Source organism: Sitodiplosis mosellana, unplaced genomic scaffold (assembly GCF_009176505.1).
Source record: "Sitodiplosis mosellana isolate CC-2019 unplaced genomic scaffold, AAFC_SMos_1.0 Smas_scaffold_18, whole genome shotgun sequence".
Lineage (NCBI taxonomy): Eukaryota > Metazoa > Arthropoda > Insecta > Diptera > Cecidomyiidae > Sitodiplosis > Sitodiplosis mosellana.
In genome coordinates this window covers 1,695,239-1,716,113 of record NW_022595260.1, presented here as the reverse complement: position 1 = coordinate 1,716,113, position 20,875 = coordinate 1,695,239, and the positions used below count along the sequence as shown (strand labels likewise).

Below are 20,875 nucleotides of genomic sequence, written 5' to 3'. Positions count from 1 at the left end.
ACTCTCCTCGTTTAATTAATTGCTAAATTGGAAAAGCAAACACTTTTGAAAAAATTTATTGTTGTTTGGCCGAGTGGACGCGCTTGCATATGACCTATGGTGTCAACTGCAAAAATCGAATATTCCAACCGAAAATTAATGGGCCAAAGTGCCATTAAATGGATGAAGTGGTTCGAAAAAAACTCACTCAAATACACACTCGATGCATACCAGCATCCGAAATAGCCATTAAACACGGAGGATAGATCGTGTTGTGTGGTATAAGTGAGTAGTCATGGTTCAAATCAGCAAACATCCAACAGCTACTTATTGCCCATTGTTATCAATTTGGAAAATGTGTCGCCGCATCTCCCGTATTCCATTCTTTGACAATAATAAAAATGAATGAATTGTCGACATTTGCCATTGCCACATATCAATATTAATTACAGATGAGCTTCACACAACCAAACCATAGACACCAGAGAGAGCGTGTCTCTGTCTCGCTATTCACACTGAGCATGTGAACGATGAAACAAATCCGTATGTGAATAAGAAGGACATAAATAAAGGTTTTCTTTCTGTATGGATTTCTGCTTTCGTCAGCCACACAATCGTTTCAACAATTTCGTCTTCCTTCTTTAGAATTGTGTGTCCGAGTAACACAACAGTTGAGAAATTATTACTGAAAGGTATGAAATATTGCATTGAATTCAGTGGAAAAAAAAATGGTCCAATGAGAGAAAGATGTAATCAAATTGAAGAAAATAAAGTGAGAGAAAAAAACGAATCGAGTCCATTCCATTCATTTCGTATTATTTCATTTTTCTCCGTTTATTTCGATGCGCATCAAGCGTTTGTTTGCCAAGAGAACAGTGGATAGAGCAAATAGCAGAACACATATTGGTCACAATGTTGGATACGATGTGCCGATATGCGTACGTAATGGCATTTACTGATATGGTTATTAGAAAACAAAACTGAAAATTTTCAAATGAACGAAAAAAAGGCATCCTATGAACCGAATGAACAGTCGAATGCGAATGAAAACAATGAATAAGAAAAAGAAGAAGAAGGCGGAGAAAAGGTACAAAAATGTATCCGCTCGACGTGAATACAGTATGCGTTTTTTGGTGCTAGCTGCTGGCGTGTAGTTTGTTTTTTTTTTCTTCTATTCTTTTCACAGACATTACTATTAAGTGCAATAATAACCAGATTTTTTCCGTTTAATGTATTTAATAAACGTTGAGGAAAAAAGAGCGGAGATTTCTTTATTTTCCTGTTTTTTTTCTCTCTTTGCTATGCCGTTTGTTCTTTTTTTCCGTGCGCTTTTGTTTAAACAGAAAACGTGTGTGTTCGTTTACCTATTAGTTAGTTCGTAGAAAATGCTTGGCTTGAGTATTGTCTAGTATTTCTTCTTCTGTTTCTCCATTTTTATTTTTATTATTACTATTCTCGATTATTATAACTGGTGGGCATTTCACAACTGCATCTTACTTTTCCGCTTCTTGTCTCGCCTTTATTTGATTACGTTTGTATAGTTTTTTTCTCTCTCTCTCACTCTCTCTCTCTACCTCTTCTGCTTAGACTTTTTTTGCTACTCGCAGTGCACGTACAAGTTTTATCGTTGATGAAACAAACTGTGAAAAATAAAATGTTTCATAAGTTGCGTAGGATCATCGAAAACGTTGTCATTCATCAAGCACTTTGTGTTTTTTCACAGTTGTTTTTTTCTCTCTTCGCGCATTAGTTGGCAAAGCGCGCACACGCAGCGAAAAGAAAAGAGCAGAAGAAAAAAAAACAAATATAAAACCAAAACAAATGTTGCCAAACGACGGAATCAAATCAATACTGTTGTGGTGCTGATATTTTTCTTGGGCTTTGATTAATAAAGCAAATCGGCTGGATTCAAACTACGCTTCATTTAATACGTTTAGATAATAGCAGTGAGAATATATACATGAGTGATATGTCGTGATGTATCGTGGGCTTGTGCAATAAAAAAAATTTCTGCCTTGTTCCTCGTTCTTCTTTTCCGCCGTAGTGTCTTCATCGCTTCAGACGTTTGCTCTGTGATTTGATTTTATGATGAGTTTTTGTAAAATGAATCGTTTGCAAACGGCCAAATTACGTAAACCCACTATTGGATACATACAGAAAGTTTGCTAGGGTCTCTCGTGCAGCAACAACGAAGCGACGAAAACAAAGAACGAGGCTACGAATTAAGTCGGATACAGGCAAAATCAAAATGGAAATAAATGGTTTCTTTATGAAATTATGCCACCCACTAAAAAAAGTCTCAAGACTCTTTCGTTCATGTAACCAGCAACCGAATCAAATCGACCAAACCTAATGCGCTTAGTATGTATTGTTTCCATCATCTCAATTTCGAGCTCGTGTTGTTTCTGAATTTTTTTTCGCTTCTTCTTCTTCTTCTTGTTTTTCGTTTATTGAAGGAACTATTCCATCAATCTGAGTATGTGAGCAGTCAATGTATTTTGCCATTCTCATTTTTGCTCATTCTGCATAAATGTATTTGGAGTTGAATCCATTTCAGCACAGAGATAGAAGACAATATGGAACAAGAACAACCATATAAAACACATATGACGATAAGTACCGTTCGGTTCGTTCCATTTTTTTATGAATTCATAATTTTTGAGACGCGTCATAAATATTGAAAGACTCTCATTGAGAGCCATATGGCGATGATCGCTAAACGGAATGTCACTGCAGGGGTGCTTGAACCGATTTTTGCGAGCATATTGATTCATTTCAATTGATTTATTTACTAGTAATTGACTGAAACGTTGAGTTGGTGCGCGTGCTGATTTCGACCATACGGCGCTTGGCACGTAAATTCGATTCGATCGATTCAGTGGCTGCACGCTTCAGCTCAAAACTTACGAAAAAATTGCCATGAATGCGACTTGCCGATCCGTTTGTGCCATGAAGCTTACAAACTTATTAACGACAAATAAATTGCTTTTCATCACTCTGCATAATTTTTTGATCGATTTGATTGGTATATGTGTATGTATTTGTATTTGTATTTGTATTTGTATTTGTATTTGTATTGTTGCTTCGTGTGCGTTTCTGTCTGTGTGCATGATTCAGTTACAATGAATCGCGCGCCATAATTAACCATGAAGATAAATTAATTCGTTAGTTATTTTATGAGACACACCAATTGAAATGAAATGTTCTCAATTTGGATGCGTTACAAAGTTAAACTGGAACTCAGCTCCAGCGAAACGAGAACACAGTCACTTTTCATTTCTTTTTAGAACATTAAACTTACTCTATTTTGAAGCGTGAAACAATCGCGTGGATTGAAATGGAATGAAATACAGTTGCGTTTGATTGGGATTGGTGTGATGTCACAGTACGAGTGACGCACTAGTATTGATAGGTGTCTTTGTGTAGCTTCTCCCAATGCTGCACCATTTTTTTGGGGATATTGGAGGAAAATTATTTCGCTGTTTGTGAACTGACCGCAAGATATTTTCGATATTGTCATCATTCGAAGAAGAAAATAGAACCGCTCGAAAAAAAGCAATCGTGATTTGATTAAAAACAGCAGGTCGTCATTTATGAAGCAATTAAGCAACGCGGTTACCGATTGCCAATGGCTATATATCCATTTGACTTCGCTTCACATTTGAATGATACATTCTGGAATATCATGTAACACACCGTCGCTGTAGCAGCGGCATCATCACTGATGCACACATCAGCATCATCATCATCATTATCGTGGCAAAATGAATCGCTTCAGTTTTTGTTTTTGTTTTTGTTTGACTCATCCTAATGGAAGCACATCACAGAAAAGTGATGCACTGATTGCAGTTGTGCAACGTCGAATATTAGCTTGATATGTATGTTTTTTTTCTTTCGTTTCTGTTCATTTTTCGTCGATGCGTTCACGTTCGTTCTGGTCCATTTGCCACTTTGAATCGATGCGCATGCGTATTGAGTTTACTTTCGCTCCGGATTGCATTGACTATGTGTATTTTTGTAGGTGATCGTCACGCCGAATGTATGTTTGTGTGTTGGCTGTGTGCATCGCTTTGTGTCTCATTTAGTATATATCAAATTTATGAATTTAATTCGAAATGATTTATTTACCTATTAGACCAATAATTTTTCATATTACGTTTCAGTTTTTGTATGTCTGAAATCCCAAAATGCAACCGTAAACAAAGAGATGAGGCGCACATTTTTATAACTTCTTCTGCTCGAAGAGTTTCATGTGTCCATTAAATTAAATGAATGGATGAAAATCGAAAAAGAGAGAAAGAACAACAAAACGATGGAGAGAAAAAAAAATGCAGAAGATGAAGAGAAAAAAACCGTCACACAATTAATACATTCCGTTTTATTATATATATTTCGTTCCTTGCATCGGCAGCGAAGGGGGAAAGAGTGACTCAAACTTTTCGGTTTCGATGTGAAAGAATGTGACGGTAATGTGTGCGGCTTTTTCGTTGAGTCTCTCTGCCTTTTTTCGTCGTTGCTGTTGCTGCTGCTGTTGTTGTTGTATATTTTGAGCACTGTGACTCAAAACCTCTCGTCTTTGCTCTCTGCTTTTATAATTTATTCCACTTTTATGCATCCTTTCGACGGTTCGATGTGAAACCATGTATGAAATGACCCAGCACATCCACTGCACTTTGAGTGTGAGACGAACGCAACAAAGAATGTTTCGCTTAACTTTTATTTCGAAATGGAAGAAAAAAATTCATTCAGTTCACTCTTCTTCTTCTTCTTTTTCTTCTCTTCCATCCATATCGAGGCTTTTATTCTCCGTTTCGTATGGTATTCTTTGCTTCTCGATTGAAATTCCTCATATATTGTTCGTTCATTGTGCACTTTTATTATCACCTTCGATACGAATCGCTTCTTTGTCTCTCTTCCTCTCTCTTCCTCTTTCTCTCAGTCTCACTTATTCGTTTTTGGTATGGCTTTTGGATGCGCGTTTTATCCATTTTTAGTTCGTATTTTTTGTGTTCAACGCACACTTTTCGGTAATTAGATTTGGACCACCAAGTAAAGTGAAATGTTTTTTGTCTTCCGTGGCGTTTACATTATTCGCTCTTTCTCTCTCTCTCTCTCTCTCACTCGCTCGCTCACTCACGGTGTCTCTCCTTTTGTACTTTTCCGTTATCTAAAATGTAATCAATGTGGCTTCAGCGAAGCGCACTTGGAGACTGGTATGTGCAGTGCATAGAAATTAAGGTTTAATATATTCAACATTAAATTGTCGATGAGTCATTTAATTGTCAATTTTCGTGGCCACGCAGGATGATTTTCATTGCGTTGCGCTACTAACCTTTTGCGCGACGACCACGTCAAGAGTCAAACGAAACGAAATGAAATGGATCCGTGACGGTGTATTAAATGTTCAATGGTGAAGTTATGAAATTAATAATTTCATTCCATTGATTGTGAGATGATGATGATCCAGCGCTAATGAAGCCGCATTGAGCAGTATTGGCTCAAGATTGCTTAATTATCTCACAGAATTCTGTTCTTTTTTGTGTTCAGCTTGTAATGTATTTTAATTGGTGGCCTATCCTTTACTTTTCTCGTCAGACAAATGCTCTTTGACAAGAACACGTTGCCAAACATTGGGCTGCATTGCAAACATTTCACCTGCAAACCGCATAATTGGATGTTTTTGGTCGACATATGGCTGCACTTTCGCAACGGCGACGAAATCCGCAGCCACAGAATGAAAACGAAAACCGATTAGATAAATGCAAATTGATCCTAACGAATTAATTATGCACATGTTCAATTACAATCGGTCGGTAATAATGGGTTTGCGTATGGCTCGGAAACACTTTTCTCTTTCTTCTTGCGAGCTAATGATGATCACATTCAATTGGCTTGAGTTGAATGGAAACGGCATAAAGAGAACCAACAAAAAGAAATAATAAATAAATTACGAAATGAAGCGAATAGCAAGGCGAATAATAACATTAAATTTTCATTTTTCATGCGTATGCAGTGGATAATAAGTTCTTAAGCCACACACGTTTGATCGGGGCGACTGGATCATCATTTGCCATTTATGTATGTATAGTATACATATGATACGGTATAGAAGAATATTCAGTGTGCCGTGCAAGTTGCATTGCGATAGCAATGATGACGATGATGATGACCCATACATCGACAAGCGCCATCACTTTTTTACCTCTTGTTCATTCGCACATTTTTTTCTCTTCCCTTTTCTCTTTCTCTCTCTTTTCACGCTGCACACACCGTTCCATGGACTGGTAAAGGCACACATAAAAAATGATTAAAGTAACACAATTTTCACATGACTAGCGGACACAGTGTTGTGTAGCTGAACTTGAATTCTTTTAGTCTCAGGTCTTATGTTGAAGCAAGGGATTTGTAGTTCTCGGATGAGAATGTGTTTGTGTGAAAAATATTTTTAAATGAATTCATCTCTTCGTCTCACTATCCCTCTTCTGCATTTCTCTGCTGCTGACACTAGCACTGGCACTGGCACTGGCACTGACTCGAAAGACTTGAAGACTCTATAGATCTTGTGCATGTACGTCACGTGTGTGAGTGAACTGGTAAAACAAGTTTTCCTTTTTTGTCTTTGCCTGCTGCTTCGCTTCGATCGCACGATGGGCTTTCTATCGTTCTTAATGTTCTATTGTGTTTGCATGGCCATTGCCAGTCGATGCATGAGCTCGCAAGATTACACCAACCAACAGCGATCAACGAACAAACGAACGAACGAATGAACAAGGCAAAAAAGAACTACAAATGTACACACTTTGAATTTAAACAAAAAGACTGCGAGCAACAGAAATCACCAAATGAACACAACTTGGCAACGAAATGTGTGAGAGCATCTCTCCTTTGGTGTGTGTTATCCTTTCCGATAATTTTCGTAGATTTCTTCATGCATTGGTATGTGCTCGGCTCTGCACATTCATTGGACTTTATCTGCTTATCTTCTCTTTTTCATTCATTCGGAGCGCTCCGGTTTTTTTTGTATGCCTCCGTCGTTCAACTATACATTTTTTGGATGGAACAGCAGCACGTCTTTTGTTTGTGACTAAACACATACAGACATCACGGAGTAAATGCAAAATTCCTTGTTACCGAAGCTATTTTTGTTGTTACTGCTCGCTTTGTCTTCTTTCGTTTTAGTTATTTTTCACTCCGTTCTGTTTGGTCGTGTTTTGATTCAGCTGTAGATGAATTGACTGTTGAAATGAGTCCCAAGTAAATGTAAGCAAATATGCATTCGGTGCATGCACACGGGCACTCCAATATTTATTTTGTGCTCATTTACTTGTGAAAAAGAGATGGACAGAAAAATTCGCATTCCTGAACTCGGTGAAAAAAGAAGGTATACACACCGGCGAGCATAACAACAACAATGCCATGTTTTCAGTACCGGCGATGATTCACATCAGCATTCTTTTTCAGCAGAAAGAGATAGAAAGACAAGGGAAAAATGCACATTCTTTGCGATGCATTGGCCGTTGCATACACTTCAACCATAATTCGTTTTCGTTGTTCGATGCTTCATCACCGTCCTGTTTCGATCTCTCGGTCTCGCGTCCTTAGCATTCGCACTGCCTCTGCCTCTGCTCGTGCACTGCAGCGTACCGTGTGCTCGCTCAAGTTCGGACAAAAAAGACATTTGTTTTGTAGCGCAAAATTCAACAGGAGTTAAAGAAATCTTGGGAAAAAGGCACACACCGATTTATTTTCGCCAGTGCATACCAACGACGAGAAAAGATGAAGAGATAGTGAGAGAAGAAGAGCAAAAAATGGAAATGCAAAGAATTGAATCAGAGTTTGAAATATGCATTTTCGGATTTTTCTTTTATTTCATCGGACGATTTAAGGTATCTGTTTTGAACGCTGTTTGGATGTGTATCTATCTCTCTCTTTCCCATTCTCTTCCTTGCTGCCATTACGTTGTACATTTGCTGTGGTTCGGTGCTCGACGAGAGTGTGTGACTATTTTTTTTTTGTGCCTCTTCTCGCATTCGTTCGTCCATCATTTGATTTCTTTTGCGAGCTTTATGTTTTATTTAGCCGCTGTGTGAACGTGTGGTGAATATGTGTGTTTCATGCACTGAATTAACACATGTCGAAAACTAATACGCTATAAATAACAGAGCAAAAGCAATCGACAACCTAACTCGACCGAATGGTGTGAGCAAGAGGAACAAAGATTTCGCGAAGCGAGAATTCATTTTGGCATACAAACTTTCTTTTGTGAACACCAAACACTGAACATCGAACGAATTAAACCAGCAGGCAGCCAGGCAAGCAAGCTTATCCCAATCGTTCGCTCAACCTCGATGTGCTGTGTGATATTTTTATGGCTTCCTTTTATTTGTGCTAAGAATGCGAAGCCCACCGACCGTACTGCTCGCTGGCAACGTAATTGAATTGGATTGAATCGAATCGAATCGGTTTGGTCTCTCACTCTCCGCTTCTCTTTTTCTCGTCTGTAATTGTAATCTTCATAATTATTTTCACAACCGAAATATGTACTCAACATCCGAGTTTCGAAACGGTTTCATCTGCCAACGGAATGTGATGATTTGCATTTTTCAAATGTAAACCAATCTGCTTGGGATAAAAATTGAATTTGACAGGTTTATTTTAATTGAGGCGTAATAATAATAGCCAAAAACCAACGCGATCATAAACCCAAATATTCACTCTGCCAAGTGGAGCCGACGAAAATGGGCGTCATACTTAAGCAATGATCAAAGCAAATCGGGCTGTCGACATTAAACTGTTTGACTCGTGTATGACTCGGATATCAATTACTAGAGTTGAAATCGCGCACAGACACTCAAGTCAACCACATTTCGTGCCAGATGCACAAATTCACGAAAAACTCGCGACACATTTTTTTTTCTCGTCGTTCTTCATCTTCAATCGAGTCGCGCGTTTCAAATTAGAAAACTAGTATCGTTCGTTTTGAATATTCAAATACCAACCGGTTTGCGATGCGAAGTCCATTGGATGCTTCCAAGTAAATTAATTAATTTTTATCGGTGGATATCTCATTCAGTAGCTATTAAGTTATTAATTATTGTAATTGCTGCGCATAAGTGTTCTTCGAACGTATTTAATTTGATTTGCATAATAAAAACTAGAAAATATGCGAATGCTTTTAAAATAGTTGATAAAATGATCGAATATCGAGAAAAAAATGTCACCAATTTCAAAAGCCGATAGCTAATCTTGTTTGGAAAATGGAAGTTTGCTGTTAGTTTTAACAACACACAAGGCAATAACAAAAAAGAAAAAAAGGCGATTATTTATGTTTTCAGTGTCTGTGATTATTATAGCTTGAGTTTTCATATCAAGTCATTCAACCAGAAGAACGGGAGTTGATCAAGTGTTTATGAAAGCTTTTCCATTTGCACGTGTTGATAAATGCATTTTTCGTCTTCCATTCCACTTGAAATTCTCTCCGTGGTCGGTTCGCCTACACAAAGCCACATAAAATATTGCACTACACTTGACACAAGCCTATAGATCAACTTGTTGTTGCAGTTGTTTATTTGGCTGGTTGTTTTTTTTCCTCAACACTTTTCATTTTTGACATTCATTATTCTTAGTCTGGTATTCATGTTTTCTTTTTGCGGCACATACATAGCTCGTGATCGAAGCAAACCATCATGATACAAGGTATTTCTCTTTCACAAATACGATCAGTCAAAATATGCGAACGCACAAGAAAAATAACAAATTGAACTAAAATCCATAATTTACACTAATAAAGTATTCAACATAATTATGGATATTAATCTGAGCGCACATGAACACAGCACGGTCCGCTCACCCTCGTTTTTTCTGATTCCATAGCAATAGCACAGACAAAATGGCTGTCATTGTGGATTCATCTCAACAATTTTCATTTTTTTTCTCTTCACTTGTTGAAAATTGTTTTAAGCCGTTGAACGTGAGCAAGACGAAAAAAAACCGCCGCAAGATTTCATATTTGAAGAGGAAGGAAAGAGCTAGCTGACGCGGTGCAATCAAAATAAGCCGCAACAAACAAATTAATGTCAAAGTGGAGTTTCTCCGATGCATCCATCGACTCTACACAGTTTGTAATTTCAATTTGTACAATAATAATCCTAAGTGGATGCATTAGCATTACCGACTTTTACGAGCTGGGTTGGAAGTCGTTGTTGCGGCTGTCGTCGTCAACATCGTCATTGTCGATAACTTTTCAACGCACACAATGTATTTTACGACCGTGTTGCAACCCGTTCGACAAACTGTACCCGAGAAAAATGGAGAGTGAAAGAAATTTTGATATCGTTTGGTTCGGTTTATGTTTTCATGTTGGTTGCTAAGAGCCGTATTTTCTTTGCACCACTTACATATTTCGTATCTACACTTTTGCATGTTGTTGTCGATGTCGAAAAGTGCACTTACAACTTTTTGAAAAAATTTAGTTTCGGGTTTATTTTTCCTTCCGTCCGTTCCGTCTCATTGCAACTGAAATGTATTTATACTTTATTGGCTCTTACGTCATCTGCTTTATGCATGTTGAAGTTGTGCGTTGCACATGCAAATTTTCCGATGATTTCAGTTGCGTATCGCAAATGAACTTTGCGTGGAGGGTATTTGTGCATACGAATATGTCTGTTTGAACATCGCACAAGCAATAAAAAAACATGCATTCAAATGGCATCCGTATAAAATGTGAAGTCTCAAAATGACAATGTAAGCACCGAACTCATGGCTTGTCTGATACACTCCTTGTGCAATTTGCGAGTGTGTCGGCTTACGATGTTTGAGACACTTCAAACGACACACTGGTTTCGATGACACAAACTCATCGGCATGGTTCTCTTTCTTCATTTTCTCATTGTTAAGTGCTCATTACTTAGGTTATCCAAAAGCTTATCTTTTCAATTAATTGCGATTACATGATCCGATGCAGCAGCTTGCGACGATAAATAAGCAACGAACGAGAAGAAGACAAACAAATCAAAAGAGCGCTAGGTATTTTGTTTGTGAGAGTTAAAGCATGTCGATTTATAAGTATTTCCTTTCCTATTCGGCTGCTATTGCTGTTACAGTTGCTGTTGTGTTCGTCGTCATCATCGTGCACTCAAACCGAATGCATTCTTCGACTGACAATCGGTTGAATTACGATCAACGTTCGGAAGGTAAGGCTGGTGCAGAATTCATCCGATGGGATTCGTTCGTTTCCATTCACATTCAATTAGAACTCCAGATATGGATCGGTTTTAAGTGCAGACTTTTTTCTTTAGATTGAATTCAATTTATAACATATATACAACGCGACCTAAAACATTATATACAAAAGTAGCTATTGCTTTGTAATCTATCTCATTGAATGCAAAAAGAAGAGATCTACCAGCAGTAGTAGTAAATGAATGTAAAGACGAGATAACTCTCTTTAGACGTTTGTGCTTCAGTTTTCTTTGTTTTGTGTGTTGATGCCATTCCCTTAATTTCTTTTTTTCACTTTGTGTTGTTCTTTGAGAACTTGGATGCTCTGATTCACAATATAGCATCTGAATTAGTCTGGTTTTGCACAACTACAAAGCAATTAAAATGTTTCTCTCAGTTGCTTTCGACATTCATTTCGATTATTATCTGTGTGCTGGTGTTTTGTTCTAAATTGCTTATCAAAATCATAGTTTTGCAGCTCATATACGCACACAATCACACGCCTCATGAAAGAAAATGTGTGAAATGCGAACGTAAAGTGCTTTATGTGCAAGCGATTTTTATCGTTGATACAATAGAACGCATTGACTAAACACTTGAGTCATATGTTTACAATTCCGGCTAGCGCAAATAACCTGCATATCGTATCTCTGCCGATTCGCCTGAAACCTGTAAGCTCAACGCGGCTTCATGAGAATTGAAAAAAAAAAAAAAAACAAAGTAAACACCGATGATAATAATTGCTGAAGCCGTAAAAATTTGCCTGCTCACATACAAAAGCAACACAATTTCAACATATGTCGTACGCTATATTTCTTTTTTTAACATCAATGAGTCAAAGGCGAATTGTGTCTATTTTCATATTTTTCCACATTTTATGAGAAGAACATTTAGTAGTGAAAAATTGTTTGTCGCACATAAAATGCAATAAAATGTGTGTTGTGTCAGGCGATAACATCATGCTTTGTAATAAATCTCATTTTACACGTTTGGTGAAATGGGGCACTGGTCGCAGCGCTTTCAACTAGTGAGCCATATCACACCGAAGCATGGAACAATGAACATGGACAATCACAGTACTAAATCAGCATCTATATCTATTTTATCGGAATTTCTGTTTTATTCTATATTTACTTTCCAACTATTTACCTCGTCGCGTTCTCGTCTGTTCTGTTTTTGTTTTTGTTTTTTCTTTCGCTTCGAGAGAACGAGGAAAAAGTTTACCTTTGGCCGCTGAGCGGCTAGGCTAGTCGAAGAAGATTTCGAAAAAAAGAGAGTCCGGTTTGAGTTAGTACCCACAACTCATAGGCTCCGAAAAAATATGGGAAAAAGACTACAAAATACCGACAAAAAACACAAAGGGAAAAACGACGAAAAAGAAGAGGTAAACAGAACATAACCTTAAAAATTAACAGATATATATTATATTTTTGTGTAGTTCTCTAGAAAAACATATTGTATAACAGGCTTTATTGCATACAAAAGCGTGTATATGCAATGGTTCGAGTTGATCTGCTCAACACAAAACTACCAACGAAATATATTCAAACAGTGGAAAGTCTCGAGAAGAGCAATAATATTCTTGAATTTGTTTTGTGAGGGCACAGGGCACTCTTCCTCTTCCAAACGATCAGTTGGCATTTTTTTCACTCTCTGCTCTGCCTATATATGTGTGTCTTTTTCTCTTTCCTCTTAGTTCCTCTCATTTGGTTCACATTCACAAAACAATTTGTGTGCTGTTTGCAGGCAAAAAATGAGTGAGAAAAAAACGCGAACAAACGGATGAAATGGAATCGAAGAGAGATGACGATGAAGAATGACCAAAGAATGGAAAAAGTTGAACGAAAATACCAAAAAAAAAATACACACTACAGTACCAGTCGAATGAAAAGGACGACGAGTGGCTGACACAGAACAAGGCAAAAGCCGAGCGAGAGAAAAGAAGAGTGAGACAAAAGTAGCAATCGGAATGGCAAAGGAAATGCACGATGTAATATGAAAATGTTGAATTATGTTTGGAATGCAGCTCAAATCGATATCACAACCATAAATCGGATCGTTGAGCAGATTTTGTTCTTTGTAGAGCGGTAAATGCACAAAACACGCAATTCATTTTCATCCCGTTTCTGATTTACTTTTCGTTTCTTTTGTTTGAACTCGAGTTCGAGTTGCTCTCTCTCTCTCTCTCTCTCTCTCTCTCTCTTTTCTCCTCTCATTCTTTGCACATTTTTTTTTTGCAAATATTCATGGCCAAGCATGCTTAAGCCTGCAGATTTCTTGTCGACGATCAGCCTCACACCGCCGAACGAGTAGGAATGGACTACCATTTGCATTGCATGTGTGTGAATATATATGTATGTAAAGCGTAAAATTTATTTCTTAATAGCAATTAAATCAAACAGTTCATTTTTCGCTTGAGATTCTTTCGGCCTTTTTTTGGTGTGTGTCGAGCGGAACACCAGAAATCGACCAAACATGAAAACGTGAAGAGAAAAAAGAGCGAACGGCAGAGAACTGCATAAAAATGAAGTTAATGTGAAATAAGCGTTGGACACAATGCTGATATGTGTGCGCTCAGCTCTCTCGCATAATGGCAATTCACAAAGAAAGCTGTAAAAGGCGCCGCAATATCGGATCAGGTTTATATACACACATTCATGTGTTGAAATGAACCTTAACACAAAATTGGTCGCTTTTTCTCTCTCTCTTTCTATCTTCATCGGCCAGGCCCAGCCGGATGGTTTCATCGAATCCGAAAAGTTCAAACACAACATAAAAGAAAACTGGCTCAAGCTCCAGAGAGAGAGAATGTGAATAAAGTGTATACCTGAATCGTGTTTTTTTATTTTTCTTGCAGTGATTAAATTGATTTGATTTTTGTGTTAAAAGCGAGAAGAACCGAATGATTTTTATGTTGATTCATATTTATTGCGGCCCATGTGAAAAAAGAGAAAAATGTAGCAGATAGGCGCATAGTATGGTATTTATTCAAAAGCCAAATATCAATTTGATGGATGATAGTCCATAATTTGTTTTTTCTCTGGAATTCACCAAAACGGGGGATACGTGTGACTCTTTCAATTGGCTTTGATCGATTGATTGGCTGAAAGCGTTATGAATACATGATACTCTCAGTTTTACATTTTAGATAAGAGTTCAATCGATCGGGACCGACACAAGCGACCGAGCATTGATTTCGATGCGATACAAGTTCCTAAACGATCTGTTGTACAAATATTTATCGTTTCGACATTTATTGACATATTTTAACCATAGAGACTAGTTCATTTATGCTAACAAGCCATATTTCATCGCATTTAATGCGCGCACAGATGTTGATTTCAAGCAGCATGCTCATAAGGTGCAAATCGACAGGAAACAAATCCCATGTCGAAAACATTTCTTCGTTCTTTTTTTTCTACAATAACATAAATATACTTGAAGTTTTTTTTATGCATTATGATTTTTGCCATGTGCCTGCGTTAAAATTAAAACTAAAAAAGTAAACATTTTATGAATCGTAAATAATTCTCGATGGAAACTTCCGAATAGATGTTTGTTGCGTTGTGGGTTTCTTCTATCACTCTCTCTCTCTCCTGTCGATTGTGTTTAAGAATACTTCCGAATGGTATTTCCAATTTACAAAACCGTTCATTTCCTATTCCTTTTGAAATCGAATACGAGCCGCTAATTCTACACGAAAATTGAGAATTAAAGACAAAGGCCGGAAGAAAAAGAAGAAGTAGTAGAAGAAGAACAACAACAGTAACAGTAACAGCAACAATAAATGGAAGAGAGTGGCAGAGGAGAGAGAACGATCGCATTCAGACGGTTGTAAATTGAAAACGATGTGAATGTTTCAATATGAGGGTGACAAATACAGTCGAATAACAGCATGTTTGTGCCTTTTTAAGTGGAAAATGTGAATTGTACATTGTCGCAATCGGTGCGACGGTGCACAGGCACAATGCACAATTTTTAGACAGCTGAAAAATTGAATGAAGGGCACGAACCAGAAAGGAAGAGAATGTGGGGTGTGGAGAGAAAGAAGAAAATTATGGAATTATGGTGGCCAAATTGTGTGCGTGTATGTGCTCGCTGCCTTTCCATCTGCTTGCTTTCGTTCTCTCTCTCTTTCTTTCTCTTGGTTCAATTGCTTTCTTCACTCCGTTCGCTTTTCGATGGATATGATTCATTCACCGCAATGTTACACACACTGTGTGCGCCGTGTACGTTTGCTTGGGCTTGGGCGATGAATACAACTTTTATTCATCAGAACATAATTTTGTAGGCGATGGTTTGCATTCATATGACAACATATCATCTGGCTGGAAACGAGCATATACATCAAAATGAATACACACACAAAAAACACCTCATCCAGACATCATTCTTCATTCATATTCAGCACCAATCGATCGCTTGGGTTCATTTAAGAAACAGCCTACGATATCGCATTATCGAGATAAAACCTTTTGATTGTGCCCATACGTGATGCGCCGGTGCTGAACCAGCTTTCAGCTTCGGGATTTCGATACAGAAATATCGCATTTTTATCTCTCGACGATCAAGCCAAAATGGCGCGATTAAAATAAATTTATTCTCTCGACTTTCGGTCGGACGGTCTTGCTCCTTGTGCTCGCTCTTTGCGTTCTTTGTTCCGATATATTTCAATCCACTCTAAATACAGCGTAAGCCGTCGCCGTCAGCTCTTTAATCTCTTTCGGTGTATGTATATAGATAGATAGATGTGAGTATGATATACGTTCGTTCTTAGATTAGTTGTATAAAAATAACAACTTGTTTTCTTTTCTCACTCGCTTTCTTACGGAATCAAACAGAAATCTATTGAGTCTACATCTACAACAAGGTGCGTTCGGTGAATCAATTTTTTTTCTATTCTGCCCCGTTCATTCTATATTCCGTTTGTTTATTAAGAAAAGAAGGGGTCTTTCGTTGTGTATTTGGCGTCTATGAAAGGCACGACAGTATAGTGACTTCTATTCACATAGAATTTAATGATGTAGTCAATTTAGTTATTTGTCACATGGTTTCAACGACGACGACGGTCTAACAACGTTCAGAGACATTGAGCACAATGTGTGAAATGTATATTTTTTGCTCGTTTGCTTGCTCGTGCTCACTCTCTGTCTCTTTCGATCTTATTCGATCGAACTTGAGGTAAACTATTGAGTCACAATGAATTCAGCCTCTCCTCTGTAATTGATATGTTGGTGCGTGGGCAAAATTAGCGTACTGCATTCAAATTGGCTGCGGTTTGTTAGCATTATGACGAAGCTTAATGAATTCCAGTGATTTGACCTCTTATTTTGATCAATAAATAGTGACTGAATATATAGTAGTTTGTACAGAAGACAAAAAGCGAAAAATAAATACCAAATGCTTTTATACGTTCCATTCGTTTGAATAATATAATTTAGTCGGGGCTGTGAATTTTTGTGAATGATTTCATTTCTAGAATAGAATGGATTTTTTTTCTCGCGCGCGTTTCAAATTTCCGTGGACAAAAAATTGGCATGTCCAGTTAGTTCCATTCTCATTTATATTTAAATGGTTGAGATGATAGTTCATTTGCATTCAAAACCACAACAAGACGAATAAAGCAAAATCAATTCAGATCTGCTTTAAAAGCCACAGGTCCAATCAACTTTTCCAGCCGAATATACATAAATTAAGAGAATTTGTGTGGTGTTTTTTTCGGATTGTTTGCTCGTTCGGCTTTTGCAGTCGACAGAATCAAGTGTGTAAAGAGATTATACTGCAAAGCGAAGCGAAGCGAGTGAGAGACACACACACGTACGTATGAATCGAAGAGTGAAACCGGAGAGATAGTGCGCAACCGGACTGTCTTCGTTCAAACAGCGGCGGCAGCAACAACAACGGCAAAAAATCTGACGTAATGTTATTTATTTATTCAAATATGATGCAATGTAATCTGCACACGGACAGCACAAGTCGCGCTCGCTATCTCGATTCTTTTCACCCAGTATCTGACCGGTCGATTGGATTAACAGAGCTGAAAAAACTTAATTACAAATGTGTGTCTAAGCGAGAGAAACATAAAAAATGTTTTTATTTAATTGTTTTGCATATTGCATGACATTTCAATTAAGAACCATTCGAATATCCAAAGCCAAACAAAGTGGAAGACCAGCAAGCCATTGATACATTTTTTATTAATGCGTTTTGTGGCCGAACTCACTTGACTGATTTTCACTCGGCATATTCTTTCTCCTTTATTTTCGTGTGTATGTGGTTATGTGTATGTGTTTTGTGCGCTTCAATTTCTTGCACATTTTCTTTTGCTCGCTTTATTTGTTCTTCTGATGTGTTTTGCGTTCTTTGTTGTGTTTTTTTACCGTCCAGTTTTTCAGTGCTCAAGAATTTTGCGCTGGACAATGCTTATATGCGAATTTGAAACCAGTTTATCGCTCATATTGTATGACACACACTCTCCGCGCATAACAATAAAACATATTATGTGAGTATCAATATGCGAACCGCCGACAAGAAGCCCAATTGTCAGACGATAAATTGAAAGAAAAAGAGTGAGAGAAGGAAAAAAAAATTGAAACCGGCGAACAAAGAACAAAAAAAAACAAACTCCCTCAAAGGGAAAAAAACACGGAGAAAAAGGTTGACAAAAGCAAGTTTCGCTGTAATTACGCGTATGAAGAATTTTTCAAAATCGCCAAGTGAATGCAATAAATTTGGCGATAGTGTGTGTTTATGGCAGTGTGTGACTGCGCTGTGTATGCGATTTTTATTTCTTTTTTTGGGTATGGATGTGAAATATTCTGTCCATGTAGTACCATTAAAAATACTTGTTGCGCGCATACAGTAATTGGCTTTGACTTATGGTTTTTTGATTGACAAAATAGCAGCACGAAGCAGAATCTGCGTAATTATTGATATTTAATTGCACTTATTCGATCACAAAATATGTTCCCACAATCGCGATAAATTCTTAAAACTGTAATCGCGAAAGAAAAAAATGGATAATTGAAATGAACCAGAGAAAAAAAGAGTGTTTTGTGCATTGTCAGTGAAAAAAACAGTTGTCACATTTATTTGCCCGCCGTTTCGAAGCCTATAAATATCGTCTTCGAGCATTAGACGTTGAGATACGGAATTATTATTATCGTTTGTACAGAAGAATGCACAGGCCACTTAAGTGTGCGGCACGAAATATTTCGATTAACTTAATTACCATCGAAAGATTAAAGCGAGTGAATCACTCTTCAACATTTCGGCTGTGCACACATATGAATAAAATACGCATTTATGCATATAATATAATATACACATAACCAGCAGGCCATTTTAATTTGGTTAAGTATAAAACTACACCAAGCCTGCAAAGCCTATGGGTTTTGCCTCAACAAAACGTCTGCTGGAAACCCAAATATAAACAAACTAATAAAAGAATGTAACTTATTGATTTTCTTTTCTCCTTTCAACCCGGGAACGGGTTGGCTTTCAATGTAAATTTCAACTTGGGATACCAGGCAATATTTATCACGCACTGCCAGCGTTTATTTTGAAAGTAATAAACTTCGTCGTTTGCGATTTTTTCAAGAATTAGAACATTTCATGCAGTCGAATTTAATGTTGAAACAAAAGCAGAAAACAGTCTAAGTAAGCATTTTGCCCACAAAAAACACCAAGTTGCGCTTGGTAAAGCGAAAACGAATTGTTTGGCACATATGCGATGCAAATGAATCATTTTATGTTTACATTAAAGGAGGATAAAAATCAAATTTGCGCGCATGCGACGTTCATGGCATTTTTTTATCGGAAGACCGACACACACAACATATGTAGAGAAAAGAGGAGACGAGAGCAATAGAACGACCAACAAAAAGAACGCTTCATGCAGTCATTTGGAAGGAAATACACGCATATTTGCACGGTACATAATACAATTTTTCGGAATCGCTTGTCGAAATGCATTCGGTCTAAAAATAGGAATTTGGTTCGGGCAAGCGAAATATTGCCGAACCGAATCGAATTTGGGTGAATATATACGATTGAATCGAAACTTACCAGTGATTGGTTGCGTTGGTATATCGGCACCGTTGATTCCCTGCGATTCGAATAAATTCCTCACATTCGAGCAATTGCTCAGTGGGTTTGCAGCTGCTGCAAGTGCACCGTGTACGAGTTTCGGCGTTGTCGATGATAGAGCAAGATTCTGTGCGGCTGCCATTGTTATCGTCTGTAATGCGAACAGCACTATAACTGCCATATGAGTATATTGTCGCGCAGTCAGCAGTATTTTCGATCGATTTCTGTTGGACCACATTATTGCCGGCTGCATCATTTTTTCACTACAATTATTTTTGCGCTTAGATTCTACGTTCCTATCGTTTGATTTTATTGTTGTTGTGTTTAGATTGTTTCGATGTGGCTAATTGTTATAGCTTTGCATCAATGTTGTTGTTGAAACCGTGATTAAATTCGTTTGAGCGACCAATTTTATCACCAATAAACTGTTTTCTTTAGAATTGCAAGTGATTTGACGACATATTTTCACTTGATGTCCGATCGCACATTCACTCAAAGGCACTTTTCTTTATCATTGAGTATTTATTTTGCATACGCTGAACAGAATTTAGAAGGAAAAATTCAACTGCATAGTCGTTTAGACGCAACATGCACCGCGAGTATTCCAAACCGAATAAAACAACAACAACAAAAAACAACACCACAGCAACAACCGAACGATTCGTATTTTTTATAGGCTCGATAATATACGATGGAATATATTATTTTATTGCAACCGCAATTAAGTGAATTCAGACTTGGGCTATTGATACTAGCGAAGCGGTATGGTGTGAAAAAAGCCAAATGAATTGACGGAGAAAAAATAGCAAACCGATTGTAAATGTTGTGTAAATGCACTAAGAACACAAAGAGACGCGAAACATTTACGCGCCGATGAAAATAAGTGAGTGAAGTGGAAAAAAGCTATAAAGTTTTCTGCTTCTTAAAATTGTACTTGAAGAACACTTGAAGTCGATTCGCACTGTACATCTTTCAACACCCGGCGCAAATATTATTTGTTTCCGTTTGATTCACACATAAAAACTCTCTTTGTAAATGGGCTGTTGTTTTTTTTTCTCTCGAAATAGTTTTGTTCCGATTTGCGTGTGCTGACTGACTCTCTATTGTGCGTACAGCTTCAGCTAGTTGGTGCTCTTATTCCCAACAGAATTCGATACGAACAAATATCGATTTACACAGGGTACGTGCTGCTTTCACAATAATACTTCACAGACTAAAGTCGCCAAGTTCCATTCAGTGTTGCGAACGAAATGAGCCGGTTCAACGTAGTGATTTCTTTGATTGCGACTCTCTGTATATGCACACAGACAGACAGACAAACATACACACGAACACAGTGTTAGCGTTCATATGGTTATGCGCCGCAGTGTGATACGCTACATCATTATGCGTCCGTTTTCACTTGATGAGTTACAGTATGAATGCGTATGTTCTTGTTCGTGCAGGTAAATGTATTGCCTGTTTCTGTTTTTTTTTCTGTTCTGGGTAAACATGCAGCATGCTTTGGGTGACGACGACGAACACCACCATCGATCGGCGGTACGTTTGTACACGAACGGTATGTTTGGCATGCGTATTTTTGTTTGTG

At 37.7% G+C, this 20,875-nt stretch overlaps 1 protein-coding gene across 1 annotated transcript in view; it reads right to left on the bottom strand.

The window, feature by feature from the left end:
• Positions 1-20,807, bottom strand: part of LOC129568285 (glypican-4) — a 30,302-nt gene extending 9,495 nt beyond the window's left edge. The window contains exon 1 of the mRNA XM_055445959.1: positions 19,267-20,807. Within this exon, the coding sequence (XP_055301934.1) occupies positions 19,267-19,543 (277 nt within the window). The 5' untranslated portion in view covers positions 19,544-20,807. The remainder of the gene's footprint in view (positions 1-19,266) is intronic.
• Positions 20,808-20,875: the final 68 nt, after the last annotated feature.